Genomic DNA, 15355 nt, shown 5'->3' on the forward strand with positions numbered 1-15355 from the left:
ACGTCAATGGAGTAACGCTTCTGCACTCTGACCATATCATTAGATCAGTCATACTGGAAGTACGCAAAAATGTAAAAGAGATGTGCTGTTTATCATTCACAATCCTTATGTAAGACAAGAACACATATGCTTGGTTTATTTATGCATTTGAAATCGTAAATAAATAGCTAACAATTAAGTCAACAGACCAAGGGTCTTCTTTTGCGCCCCTTATACCCTCTAAAAACATCCAGAAAGCGCCAACAATACTCCATTTACATGTCATGACCTGAAAATTAACCAAATATGAGTGATGTTGTTATTATTAGCGCTAACGCAGCCTGACTATTTTAGCAGTGCATTGATAGCAGTGAGCTAATGCTAGCTTAAGCTGCTATTGTTGACACACTGACACACGGCTGGCTTTTGCTTCGTCTCACTTGCTCATAGTAAATTCTAGATCAGGGGTCACCAACCTTTTTGAAACCAAGGGCTACTTCTTGGGTACTGATTAATGCGAAGGGCTACCAGTTAGATACACACTTAAATAAATTGCCGGAAGTAGCCAATTTGCTCAATTTACCTTTAACTCTGTTATTATTAATAATTAATGATATTTATCTTTGTGGAAACACTGATCATCTTAATGATTTCTCACAATAAATATATATAGAAACAGATAAATATCAATATGCAACACTTTATTTTTATATTTTCTCTAAGTGCACATTTTTCAAATTTAACATTTTTAAATGATCACTTCTAAGACAGTCTTGTGAAATCACAATATCCCATTTTAACTAGCTAGCCACTAACATTTTTTAACAAATCATGAATTACTTTGCACCATGTTTGTACAAATAATAACTCATGTAAAATACAAAAGTAAACTCTCAAATTTGTAAATCATGTCACACTTTGAACTGGACACCAAATCTGTTATCTGTTTCTTTGTCAGTTAGTGGGAAGCCTGGCATTGCATGCTGTTAACTAGTGTGTTGTACTCTGGTGTGTAACTTGACACTGCAACTCTGAGTGAGTCTTGCAGATGTGCATCAGTGAGGCGTGTTCTGTGTTTGTTCTTGATGAAGTTCATGTCAGAAAAGGCTGATTCACAAAGATAAGATTTTTCCTCATTGTTTGCGGAACCTTCTTAATCTTTTGGACATATTTTCACAGCAATCTGGCCTTAAGCTTAATTATGATAATTGTAAAATGTTAAGGATCGGAAATCTAAAGGGAACGTCCTTTCGAATGGAATGCAAAGTGCCTGTTTTGTGGACAGATGGACCAGTTAACATACTTGGTGTTGTTGTCCCAGAAAATCTGGAAGATCTAGGCTCAGTAAATTATGATAATCGACTAAGAAAGCTGGACAAAATTATGCAATTATGGAAAGGGAAATCCCTAACCTTGTATGGTAAAATGTCTATTGCCAACGCGTTAATTATTCCTCAATTTATTTATTTGTTTTTGTTATTACCAGCTCCATCACAAAACTTTTTTAAGATTTATGAGCGGAGGGTCTTCGATTTTGTCTGGAACGGCAAACCAGAAAAGATTAAAAGAAAGGTTTTGTACAAAGAGTATGAATATGGGGGCCTGAAACTTCTCAACCTTGAAGCTATGTGTCTGTCTTTAAAAGCATCAATTGTTCCAAAGATGTATTTAAACATTGAGTGGTACACAAATGTCCTGTTGGACAAAAAACATGTACTGTATCAAAATAAATTGTATCCTTTTTTACAAGTGATCCCCTCCCAGAGAGTCTGCTGGGAAACATAAAGGAAACAATCCACTCATAGTGGTGTTTTCAATTTTATGTGCCAGAAAAAAGAGACAATATTTTGCAGCAATTAATATGGATGAACTCTAATATTGTAATAGATGGAAAGCCTTTCTTTTGGAAAAATATGTTTGAAAGAGGAATCATTTTTGTCAATGATATTATCAATGAGAATGGTAAAATTATGAAGTATGATGAATTTAGAGCTATGTATGGTGATGCTTGCTCAAGCTTTTCATTTTATCAACTAACTGGAGTAATTGGGAAAAGATGAAAACAAATAATTAATTATGGAACTACTAAATTATTAGTTTGTAAACCTCTTATAAGAAATTCTAGTTGGCAAAAAGGAACTAAAATAAATAGAAAAATATATAATTTTTATTTAATAAAGAAATCTTTGAAGGCTGCCTCATACAACACAAATGGAAAATGGGAGGACTTTTTTGACTGCCCGTTGCCATGGGATGCCATATTCAAACTAATATATAAAACCACTATCGATGTGCAAAATCGTTATTTTCAAATAAAAAATATTTATAACTTCTTACCCACAGGGAAAATGTTAAAATTATGGAATATGAGAGAGTCAGATGATTGCTGATTGTGTTGTCAGGAGCCTGAATCCACCCTGCATTTGTTTTGGTATTGTCATATTGTGTCTTTGTTTTGGGTGGAAGTTCAAAAAATGTGTTTAAGGATTGGTTTGTTTATGAAGCTTAATGTGGTTTCTGTTATTTTAGGAGAGTTCATTGACAATCATGATTTAGTCAATTTAATTATAGTACTCGGTAAAATGTTTATTTTTAAGGCCAAAAACAGATATTCACTTAGATTTACTTTCTTTAAAATATTTATTCAGTATTTTCTAACTTTAGAAAGTTACATGGTTGAAAACGATAATGATGCCAAAAAACATTAAAAAAAAGATGAGAAGTCTTCAAAGGCTTATTTTGAAAGTATAATTATGTTTATAGATTATATGATATCTGTTGTTGTGTTCCCTAATTTGAGTGACCTGGACATAATCTGGACTGTACATAAATGCTTATTTTGAAAATGTAATTTTGTTTATAAATTATATGCAATCTGTTGTGTTCCCTAATTTTTTTCTGTGTACATGAATGAAGGTGTGTGTTGCTGAGTCCGACTTGGACATTATCTGGACTGGGCCTGGTTTAAAAAACCCTTTAAACAAATCTAATTTCATTGACAACTTGGTCTGTTGAAGATAAGGCCCTTTTTAAAAAAATAAAATAAAATAAGATAAATAAATAAAAAACATTTTCTTGGATAAAAAAGAAAGTAAAACAATATAAAAATAATGACATAAAAAATAGTAATTAATGAAAATGTTAGTGGACCAGCAGCCTATACAATCATGTGTGCTTCAGGGACTGTGTCCCTTGCAGATGTGTTGTCTATGTTGTGGGAACCAGAATATTGGTAGCAGAAAGAAATAACCCCTTTTGTGTGAGTGGATGTGGATGAGTGTGCATGGGGGAGGTTGTTTGTGTTGATGCACTGATTGAAAGTGTATCTTGTGTTTTCTCTATCTAGATTTAATTTAAAAAAATAAAAATAAAAAATAAAAAAAATTTTTTTATTTTATTTTATTTTTTTTTTAGAACAGGCCCGCGGGCGACTCATCTGGTCCTTACGAGCGACCTGGTGCCCGTGGGCACCGCGTTGGTGACCCCTGTTCTAGATAATAATTCATGCATCTCTCATCTGGTAGTAGATAAATGTGGCCACGGACCGACAGGCTGGTCCACTTTCACATCTTTTTACAAAAGACGCGAGTTGCGGCAACTTTTTCTTTTTAACTCTTCATGAGGATTGCAAGTGAAACTTCATCTAAACGGAATTATGCGAATGACCCGCCAGTCGAGATCCCAGCAAGAGTGGAAATTGTACAGTTAGTGTTTGTTTTATTATGGTTTATTATGATTAGTTTTTATGTTTAGCACATAGCAATGCTATAGTGTTACAATAAAGCTGCTTCCATTTAGCACTTGGTTAATTTTCCCAAAACTTATTGCTCATCCTCTTTGTGTTCGGGCTCAAAAATATAAGTTTTCCTGGATCATAATTTTTCCCAAAATAATCGTTGTTGGCTCTCACAAAGTCTGCTTGATTAGCATTGTTGTTGATGACGTTTTTTCATATATAAGATAATATTACTAATATATTTCCTATGTGAAAATAACTACAAACGTTGTACTTGCAATGTGCATTTTCTTGCATATTCTTCTTCACATTCACAGTCAGTGCCGCAGCCAGCTCCTGAGAGCGCATTGAAATAAAAGAAAGTGGGTTTCATTGTAGATGCACAGCTGGTTTCTGAAATGCCCATAAAAAGTGGTATATGTCTTTTGCTTTTCTTTTTTTTTAAACACACCAAAACCGGTATGATAACATGAATGTGCAGTAAAATGATCGAGTATCTCTGTGGTGAAAGACCCGTTAGTACATGCAAATTTAAAATAAGGCGGTCTGCACCAGTTATGAATAGCGCACACAGTCTTCGTAAATCACATGCAACACGCCCACTGACAGTACACCAAATTTTATTGTTTGCACAATCTGTTTACACGCTGTGTTAACGAAGTACTACAGGGTCAACCAAAGATGACATCATAGAGAAGCGACGGGGCTGGAAGAAGTTGAGTCAGTCCAACACGGGCATGTTTTGTGATGAAGACACAGTCGGACTGATGCAGTGTATTAGTAACAGGACAAGATTGACTCACCAATGCATAAGGTTCTTGGTTTTGGCGGAATGATATGCGGAGGCAACGGATTAGTTTGTCGAAAACTAAATTAGAGATGTGACGTTCGCAAACTAATCGAGACTTTTGAACTGCTCTTTTAAGTGAACAAGAACTGATTTACAGTTACGAACTGTTTCAGAGTCAAAGAAACGTAGAATTCCCTTTTTAGGTTTATTCTTCTGATGTTAAGTAGTTTAAGTGTACGCACACCAGGTATGGTAGTACAATTTTGTACTGTATACATATTTTTAAAATCATTCCTATTAATACAGTAATAGTGGTGCAAATTTTAATATATTGATCCACATTATCTTATAACTGCTGCTGGTGATTGGGTCCTGATTTAAGAAAAAAAAAAACTAGTAATGTGCCAGTTTTTTGGACGTCTCTTTGAAAGGAACAGCTCCTCAAGACCTAGCTTCCTTCAAAGAGCCATGAATCCCATCTCTAAACAGAATACAGCAAAAAGTGGGGTGTACAAAAACTGAGGTACCACTGCATGTGACTGAAACTTGAATTTAAGTATAAATATAATAGAACAAAATATTTTGCAGAAGAAAAATGACGTGCGAGAAAGACAAACACCCACTCCAATGATGGCGTTGAGTTCAGCCATGGTGACCTGCTTGGCCCTCTCCACTGCTTGCACCACCTGCTGCTGATGCTGAGACACAAAATCGGGAATTAATCTTCCGCATAAGGGTGACAGAGAAGGTTGAAAATGTTGTGGTCTCTATCTACAAAGCTCCTAATTACTCTCAGCATTAATGCATAGGGTTGCAACTTACTGTAAATGAGCTCTTCTATCAGTGGATCAATGGACTGTAACTACTAAGATTTCATAAAGCGTGGCACAGTGAGACTAACTTCCCAGCAGTCACAAGACATTGATACAACGTTGATTTTACGTACATGTCCTTTAAAACTTACTTTGAAACAACATTGCAAAATAGTTGTATTTGTAAACTGAGTCAACGTTGATGTCTAACGCTGGATCCACATTGTTGGTTAGGAAATGACCAAATTCCAATGGTCAAATCAACGTCACTACCTGACATTGAATAAACGTGGTCAAAAAGCATGTTGTTTCAACGTTATATTTGTGTTGTACAATATTGGTTGGGAAATGACCAAATTTCAATGATCAAATCAACGTCACAACCTGACATTGAATAAACGTGGTCAAAAAGCATGTTGTTTCAATGTTGTATTTGTGTTGTACAATATTGGTTGGGAAATGACCAAATTTCAATGATCAAATCAACGTCACAACCTGACATTGAATAAATGTCGTCAAAAAGCATGTTGTTTCAACGTTGTATTTATGTTGTAGAATATTGTTTGGGAAATGCCCAAAATTCAGTGGTCAAATCAACGTCATAACCTGACATTGAATAAACGTTGTCCAAAAGCATGTTGTTTCAACATTGTATTTGTGTTGTAGAATATTGTTTGGGAAATTACCAAATTTCAATGGTCAAATCAACGTCACAACCTGACATTGAATAAACGTCTCCAAAAAGCATGTTGTTTCAACGTTGTATTTATGTTGTAGAATATTGTTTGGAAAATGACCAAAATTCAACGGTCAAATCAACATCACAACCTGACATTGAATAAACATCGTCAAAAAGCATGTTGTTTCAACATTGTATTTGTGTTGTAGAATATTGGTTGGGAAATGACGAAATTTTAATAGTCAAATCAACGTCACAACCTGACATGGAATAAACTTTGTCAAAATGCATGTTTCATCGTAGTATTTATGTTGTAGAATATTGTTTGGGATAGACCAAAATTCAACGATCAAATCAACGTCACAACCTGACATTGAATGAATGTCGTCAAACAGCATGTTGTTTCAATGTTGTATTTGTGTTGTAGAATATTGGTTTGAAAATGACCAAATTTCAAAGGTGAAATCAGAATCAGAATCAGAACGTCACAACCTGACATTGACTGAACGTCGTCAAATATGTTGTTTGAATGTTGTATTTGTGTTGTAGAATATTGGTTGGGAAATGACCACAATTTAACCGCCAAATCAACGTCAAAAATCATTATTGATTAATCGTTCTCAACAAGTTCTAAACATTGTTTTATTGTTTTGTGCCTGCTGGGCTTAGAGTGCTCCTTTCTGAAAAAAACATTTACTGAAGCATATTTTTTGACCTTATATAACCACCCCAGACTCGATTTACCTTCTTGTCGTACAATATGCAAGTCCCAGTGGAAGCCCATCTCAGACTTTAAAAACAGCCCTACTACAACTACCAGAAAATGACAGTAGACATAAATGCATCATTGAGAGGGTTAGCTATGTCACTAAACGGTCGGTACTGGAAGACACGATCGGTCCACGCATGCCTACGGACTTTGTCACTTCCTGTACTTGCAATTTTTACAACGGTGCTTCTGGGACCTCACATGTTGTGATATTTAAAAACATTTTTTAATATTTTGTATAAAGAGGCACACATAATGGGAAAAGAGAACAATAATATGAACAAGGGGTAGATAAAAAAAAAATCACTTTCATTGTGGTGCCATTGCATGGAATTACACACGGGGGTACAACGGAATCGCAACGAGTACATTTGTAATAAATGTTAATTTTTCAAACAAGGCACATCACTAAGGCTTTGTTCACACTGTGGGTCAATTTTGATTGTTCTGCCCCTATGTGACTTGTATCGGATCTTTTCATGTCAATGTGAACAGTACAAGTCAGAATTTTTCAAATCAGACAGAGGCCTCTTTTGTATGCGGCTACAAATACGATATGCATGCGATGGGACTGCGGTCTGAACAATTGGGTCGCGTTCATCCGACCAATACGTCAGCATAAAGCAATACGCGTCATAATTTTTCACCAAAATAGACGGTTGCAAAATAAATAGTTGACAAATGAGAAGAAAACTGGGGAAAATAATATTTTACGAACTCACGTCAATGTTCCACCAGTCCTGGCTCCAACTACCGTGTTTGTATTATTATCTTAAAATGTAATTATTTTTGTATTGTTTTTATTTTCACAAACTCCTCAGTAAATTCACCAAAATGTCACCGTGGAGTTATTGAATCTGTTTAGCTAATTGGAGAGCTAGCTTCCGCAGCTAGTGGGTCCATGACGTTGGCTTCTGTTTTGTTTGATCAGCCGTTTTACCGCAGTGTTATAGGCACCGTTTGGAAACAATTAAAGATATGTAAATAAACATTTACAAAATCTTTCTGTGTAAATAACTCATTTCACAACATATATATCTGCGGCTAATATATGGAATAAATATTTTTTTCTTCTAGCATTTAGTGGGTGCGGCTTATATACCGGTGCACTCTATAGTCTGGAAATTACGGTAATGGCAAATAGTAATCCCATGAAATCCTATCTGGACTGGAACCCGGTATTTATGAAAATTTGTTGTGAATTTTATTTTAATCATTTAATTTACAAAACTGAAGTTTAATATTTACATTACTAGCCTGTTCAACTTGAATGTCACACAATTCAATGAAAATATGTATTTTTTTTAACAAAAAATTGTATATGTTTTCAATGTTTTAATTACCGGTTGGGGCACCATTTAAGCACCATTTTTAAAGTATCGATTTGGTACTATTGGTTCAAATGTAAACGCTACCCATCCCTACGTATTCTGTATTTTCTACAACTAACCGCGCAAGAGGATTTCGGTCCAGTTCACATCAAGTAAAAAGAGTCCCAAAAGTAAGAAACTACATCCATTAATGAAGCTTTTTGCTATGGGAGAAAGAAACTAGCAACTACAAAAAAAACCTCTTGAACGTGAAGAAAGCCAGACAGAGACATAAACAAAGATGAAGCAAACTCTACAAAGTCCTACTGAGGGTACAAAGAGAGCGAAGGGAAGATCCAGATGGAGAGTGGGAGATTTAAAAGTAGGCCAGAGATGAAAGCGCTTATCAGGTGGGAAACAAAGATGTGTGTAGCTGCAACGCCTAACCTACCTGTGCAAAACATAACATGTGATGAAAATCATTATTAAAAATTATACCCCATGGACAACAAATAACTGCTCTGTTGTAACATAATGATTGTTCTGTAAAACCTATACAGAGAAACATAATGTTTACTATTTATACTGCCAGAAAGGTGTTCCTTTAACTCAGGGGTCCCCAAACTACGGCCCGCGGGCCGGTTCCGGCCCGCCAGTGTCCAAAATCCGGCCCGCGGGAAGCCCCTGGTTGAATTGTATTTTTTTTTTTTTTTTTTTTAATTTGAATATTGTTTTTTAAAATCTGTCCTTTCTAATCCATTTTCTACTGCTTGTTACTCTCTGTGTCTCCTAGCCGCTCAGGCAAATCATATTGTCTATAAATGCATTTTCCCATCGGTAACGTGACATCATCGGCAAAGTGCACGCTCTTTCAGTCAATTAGTGCGCGAGGAATATACTGTATTTATATATATATATATATATATATATATATATATATATATATATATATATATATATATATATACCCGAATGCAGCTGCGATAGGCTCCAGCACCCCCCGCGACCCCAAAAATGGACCAGCGGTATAAAATGGATGGATGGATACACACACACATTCTAGTGCTTGAAATGGACTATTATGTGTTTTCATTATGTGTGTTATTTAGCTACATGAGAAGGGGAAATACCATTGTAAACTGCAGCTACTTTAGAATTAATCTCCCCCCCACACACACACACACACTATTCTATGGATACATGGTTGTAGACAACCACAATGCACACCACTGGGCATCCTCTTATTGTTTATGATATGACACTGTCATGGCAAAATCATGTGCATAATTTCATCATAAGGAAATATATATTTTTGTCCCATTTTTTTAATATGCTCAAAAAGTATATACACACACTAAAACTATTTCAACCAAGTTGTATTTAAGAAAAAATAAAATATACCATCATTTATGTCACCACATGACCATTGCTGGAGAAATACTATTCAAAAACACATTTACGCACTACTGCGCATTGAATCCCCTCAACAGTGTAATCTGGCGCATCTAAAAATCAGCAATTAAAACATATCTTATGTGGTACGGTCAAAATTAAAATTGCTAAAAACGTATTAAACGTGAAAAAATAAAGAAATACAATATTTGAACTCACAATTTGTAGCACCCGTTCGACGCCGTATAAGACAGTGGTACTGCTTGTAGTCGGTTGATTCGAGTGGAAATGGTGGGCATTTCCCCATTTCCTCGCCAGAACAGCTGAGATAGCTTGCGGGGTTGGCCGATATAGTCTCACAAGATGTAGTTGCTAAATTGAAACTTGTGAATGGATACTCCCTTGAAATGACGAGTGAGTATCCAATCACACTTTTGTTAACATCAGGTTACCTAGATAGGCTACTGTCAACAACTTGTGATCTGATTGGCTTTCGTAACTGTCTGTGTTTTCAAATTAATCCGCTAACAGTCCCGGTGAGTATCCAATCACAGGACGCGTAAATGTCACATTTAACGTGAGGCAAGCTAGAAGGCCTTACTGACAACAACTCGTGATCTGATTGACTATCGCAATTATCTATCAAGTATGTGCCCGTTCACTTACAGTGCACGGACACCTGCATTGTTGATTATGAAGGCTCCGGGCAGATTTCGTACAGCATGGCAACATAAACTGGGTGAATTCTGATTGGATACAAACTCTAACCTAAAAACAACAGCACTGGAAGGAGCATACTATGACATGAAGAGAATATGAATACTTTTAGATATTTAGGGAAAGTAAATAAAAAAATGTTTTTATCTTTAATTATGACCATGATTTCTGGTTATGTTAAGCCAGCAAAGAAGGCCTTGCTGGCCCAGACGACACACTACTGGATTTTGAAATCTGGTAAAAAATTTCAAGAATTGATTTTTAAAAATAAGTTTTTTTCGGCCATCTGCAGAAAATGGATGGATGGATGCACGCTTCCACGCGCGTAAACGTCATATATTAGCATCAGCAGCCATGAGGACATTTTGTAACTTGTTTTGAAAAAAGGTTTTATCATAATTCATATACTAAATAATATATTGCGAGAATTTGTTTGAATCAACAATCGTGCTGAATTACGAAATGATTCTGAATGCGTCCGTTCTCCCTTTTCTGTCTACACATTGTCTGCTTGTATTGCCGAATATGCTTCTCTGCTCGTAAAACCAGCAATGTCATGACGTGACGACGCGCCGTCATGCCAAAAAAAAATGGGGAACCGATACTTTTCAAACAGAGTATAGTACCGTTTTTGATTCATTAGTACCGCGATACTATACTAGTACCGGTATACCGTACAACCCTAATTCGGAACAAACATCCAAACTGAGCTTTATAATCTTTGTATAGGCAGAATGCTCTTGTGTTTGTTCTCATTACAGTGTACAGATGTACCTACTGTTGCAGCCAGTGGGTGTCCGGGCACAATTAAACTATGTCACAATAAAAGAAGCTAAGCTATATAAAAATATACATATTTTGGGAAAAAAAAGAAAGCAACTTTCCAAGCAACATGAAAGAACAATATCATAAACGCCATATGTAAAACAAAAGAAGCTCCTTATACAGAGCGGTGCTAGTGTGATTGTGTTTCATTTCACATTCAAGCATGGCTGTGAATTAAAACAAAACAGCTAAAAGCCTTTTTTTCCTCTCGCTGCCTCCATCCTCTGCGGGACTCAGGGCCGTGCGGCAAGCAGCAGTGGCACCGCTGTCTAATGCCATTATTTCTAATCCACCCTAAACCCTCCTAATCCAGGGCTAATCTGGAGGAGAGTCCTGGAGTACACATTCGCTCTTTTCTGCTGTTCCCACCCCTCCGCGAACACACAAACACACACACAGGCACTTTCAACTCCTCCATTGGAGGGATTTATCTGCTAAACACACACATACACGAGAAGCATTCTTCAGTGAACATAATATTAAAACACAGTCCACGTTTGCAGCACCAATCACACTCTTTCCTGCATATGTTGGTGGGAGACATTTAATAGGTTCACAGTATATCTGCCTATCCTGAGAAGGGGGGATAAACCAAGGATAATCCGTTTCTGTGTGTGTGTGTTCTTGTATTTCTACCCTTCTTGAGACATCAACACGGTAAAGTACCTTCCATATGGGGACCGGTGAAAAAGTTAGGACCGAAATCATGGTCCCAATACGGAAAACCATTGCATCTAAGAGAATTAACTAAAAGCTTACCTTTTTTATATTTGCATAGTATGTATATATTATTAATGTTGTAAATAAAATCTTTATATATCTAGAAAGGGTGGTCCTAAAGAGGTAGGCATTTTTTGGAGGTCTCAAGAAGTTGACAAATACAAGAATGTGTATGTGTGTGTGTATTTGTGTGTGTTCTTGTATTTCCACCCTTCTTGAAACATCAACAAGGAAAAGTACATTCCATACGAGGATGTGTGAACAAGTTAGGACATAAATCATGGTCCCAATACGGAAAACCATCGCATCTATTAGAGAATGTCTCATTTGCACCCCTGGTGGTGAAATCTATCAAAAATAGGGTGGTCCCAAAAAGGAGGGATTTTTCAAATTGACTGTGTGTCGGTTTTAAAAGTGCTCTCCCTCTGGTCAACATATGTAATAAGTGTGTGTAAGAAATTGAAGTGCGACCCCTTTGGCTAAAATGAATTTTAAAAAATTAAATAAATATGTATATAGAGACATACTGTAATAACTTGAGGTAAATAACTGAAAATAATGATAATAAATGATAAATGGGTTATACTTGTATAGCGCTTTTCTACCTTCAAGGTACTCAAAGCGCTTTGACAGTATTTCCACATTTACCCATTCACACACACATTCACACACTGATGGCGGGAGCTGCCATGCAAGGCGCTAACCAGCAGCCATCAGAGGCAAAGGGTGAAGTGTCTTGCCCAAGGACACAACGGACGTGACTAGGAAGGTAGAAGGTGGGAGTTGAACCCCAGTAACCAGCAACACTCCGATTGCTGGCACAGCCACTCTACCAACTTCGCCACGCCGTCCCAAAAAAAAAAATTACTAAAAGCTTACCTTTTTTATATTTGCATAGTATGTGTATATTATTATTGTTGTAAATACAAATCTTTAAATATCTAGAAAAGGTTGGTCCTAAAGAGGTTGGCATTTTTCTGAGGTCTCAAGAAGGTAACAAATACAAGAATGTGTGTGTCTGTACATTAGCGACCATGCTGCCTGCCTCGCTATCCACCTGGCGCCACGCTCGTTCTTTCCTCCCTCGTTACACTTTCACCCACCCCCTCCTTAACTCACAGCGACAGGCATTTCTTTCTCACCTCTTGAGAGAGGAAGGGGATGACTTGGGCGCAGATTGCGTTCAGCCGCTTGACAATCTCCGCCTGGAAGACAGAGAAGTGGGCACGTAAACACAAGCGACTGGCAGGGCGACCACTATTGGCGCACATCCCGCTGAAACTCCCGTCTTGGCAATTGAGCGTAGTAAAGCGTGTCATATATGGTGATAAATATCAGAATGGCATGTTGGTGTGCAATCAGGATGTGATCTATGCTGTGTTGTAAAAAGGCTGGTGCTAAAAGTGAGGGCAGAAGGATTTTTTTTTCCCAAGAAAACGTATCAGTCAGTGTAAGAATAACATTGGCAAAAACACACAGAAATACTAAAAGTATGTTTTAATTAGTATTGTCAAACAATCAAAATATTTTTTCTCGATTTATGGAATTTTGTTTGTAGTTCACTTGTATTTAATAATCGCACGTAAATTTATATATACAGTACAGGCCAAAAGTTTGGACACACCTTCTCCTTTAATGTGTTTTCTTTATTGTCATGACTATTTACATGGTAGATTGTCACTGAAGGCATCAAAACTATGAATGAACACGTGTGGAGTTATGTACGTAACAAAAAAAAGTGAAATAACTGAAAACATGTTTTCTATTTGAGTTTTTCAAAATAGCCACCCTTTGCTCTGATTACTGCTTTGCACACTCTTGGCATTCTCTCGATGAGCTTAAAGAGGTAGTCACCTGAAAGGGTTTTCATGAAAATAAAGAAAATGCATTGAAATGAGAAGGTGTGTCCAAACTTTTGGCCTGTAATGTATTTTCTAACAAGTGTACCTTAGATAATTTTCAAGGTTTTAATATTACCAACACAGGATTTGAACATTTGCTTGCTTAATGGAAATGTTTGTTTATCAACACAAAATGGACATACAATAAACACTCTTCTAAAGACACACACACATCTCTCACACAAACAAACTTACTCTTACTAGGGCTGGGCGATACGATATCAAGATATTGGTACTGGTTGAAGTTTATTTCGATAATGAACTCAGTTTCAACATGATAAATCACATATTTTACAATTTCGCTTTCCAACATGCTCGAAAAGGAGTAGGAAGAAGCAAACATTATTTAATCCTACCCCTTTTCCTCTTCAAAGCATTTTTTTTTACACATACCATATTTTCCGGACCAAAGGGCACACCGGATTAGAAGGCGCACTGCCGATGAGCGTGTCTATTCAGGTCTATTTTCATACAAAAGGCGCACCGGATTACAAGGCGCATTAAAGGGGTCATATTATTATTAGGGATGTCCGATAATGGCTTTTTGCCGATATCCGATATTGTCCAACTCTTAATTACCGATACCGATATCAACCAATACTGATATATACAGTTGTGGAATTAACACATTATTATGCCTAATTTGGACAACCAGGTATGGTGAAGATAAGGTCCTTTTTAAAAAAATTAACAAAATAAGATAAATAAATTAAAAACATTTTCTTGAATAAAAAAGAAAGCAAAACAATATAAAAACAGTTACATAGAAACTAGTAATTAATGAAAATTAGTAAAATTAACTGTTAAAAGTTAGTACTATTAGTGAACCAGCAGCATGCACTATCATGTGTGCTTATGGACTGTATCTCTTGCAGACTGTATTGATATATATTGATATATAATGTAGGAACCAGAATATTAATAACAGAAAGAAACAACCCTTTTGTGTGAATGAGTGTAAATGGGGGAGGGAGGTTTTTTGGGTTGGTGCACTAATTGTAAGTGTATTTTGTGTTTTTTATGTTGATTTAATAAAAAATAAAAAAACGATACCCATAATAAAAAGAACGATACCAATAATTTCCGATATTATATTACATAATATCGGACATCTCTAATTGTTTTATTTTTTTTTCTACATGTAAAACACTTCTTTGTGGTCTACATAACATGTAATGGTGGTTCTTTGGTCAAAATGTTGCATAGATGATGTTTTACAGGTAATCTTCAAGCCGCTTTCTGACAGTCGCTTCAGGATGCGCCGTTTGGTGAGCGGTCTTATTAAGGTGGCTCACCTTCGGCAGCGTCTTTTCTCCGTCATCTTTGTTGTAGCGGTGTAGCGTGCAAGGACGGTAGTGGAAGAAGTGTCAAAAGATGAAGCCAACTGTTTTAATGACATTTAGACTTTACTTAAATCAATAACGGAGCAGCATCTCCTCATCCGTGGCTCACTAGTGCAATAACAACGCCGGAAGTGTCTCGTGAAAAACCGTCAGGCCGGAACGCTCTAATAACTAAAGTTCCTTGGGTGAAAAATGTTGGTGTTGTTTACTTGAGTCATATTGCAGTCTACACATATCTCTAATGTGTGACTGCCATCATATTGCAGTCTACACGTATCTCTTATGTGTGACTGCCATCTACTGGTCACACTTATAATTTCACCATGTACCAAACAAAATTGCTTCGAGGTCGGTAAGCACAAACAGAATTATGCTGTACATT

At 36.5% G+C, this 15355-nt stretch overlaps 1 protein-coding gene across 6 annotated transcripts in view; it reads right to left on the reverse strand.

Annotated features, from left to right (window-relative positions):
- The window catches only part of LOC133652231 (transducin-like enhancer protein 4), a 115864-nt gene that overhangs the window by 56598 nt on the left and 43911 nt on the right, over positions 1–15355 (reverse strand). For all 6 annotated transcript variants that reach the window (XM_062050747.1, XM_062050748.1, XM_062050746.1 and 3 more), the window contains exons 5-6: positions 12872–12934; positions 5129–5203 (exon numbers count right to left, since the gene is read on the reverse strand). In XM_062050747.1, the coding sequence (XP_061906731.1) occupies positions 5129–5203; positions 12872–12934 (138 nt within the window). The remainder of the gene's footprint in view (positions 1–5128; positions 5204–12871; positions 12935–15355) is intronic.

Source organism: Entelurus aequoreus, linkage group LG06 (assembly GCF_033978785.1).
Source record: "Entelurus aequoreus isolate RoL-2023_Sb linkage group LG06, RoL_Eaeq_v1.1, whole genome shotgun sequence".
Taxonomy (NCBI): domain Eukaryota; kingdom Metazoa; phylum Chordata; class Actinopteri; order Syngnathiformes; family Syngnathidae; genus Entelurus; species Entelurus aequoreus.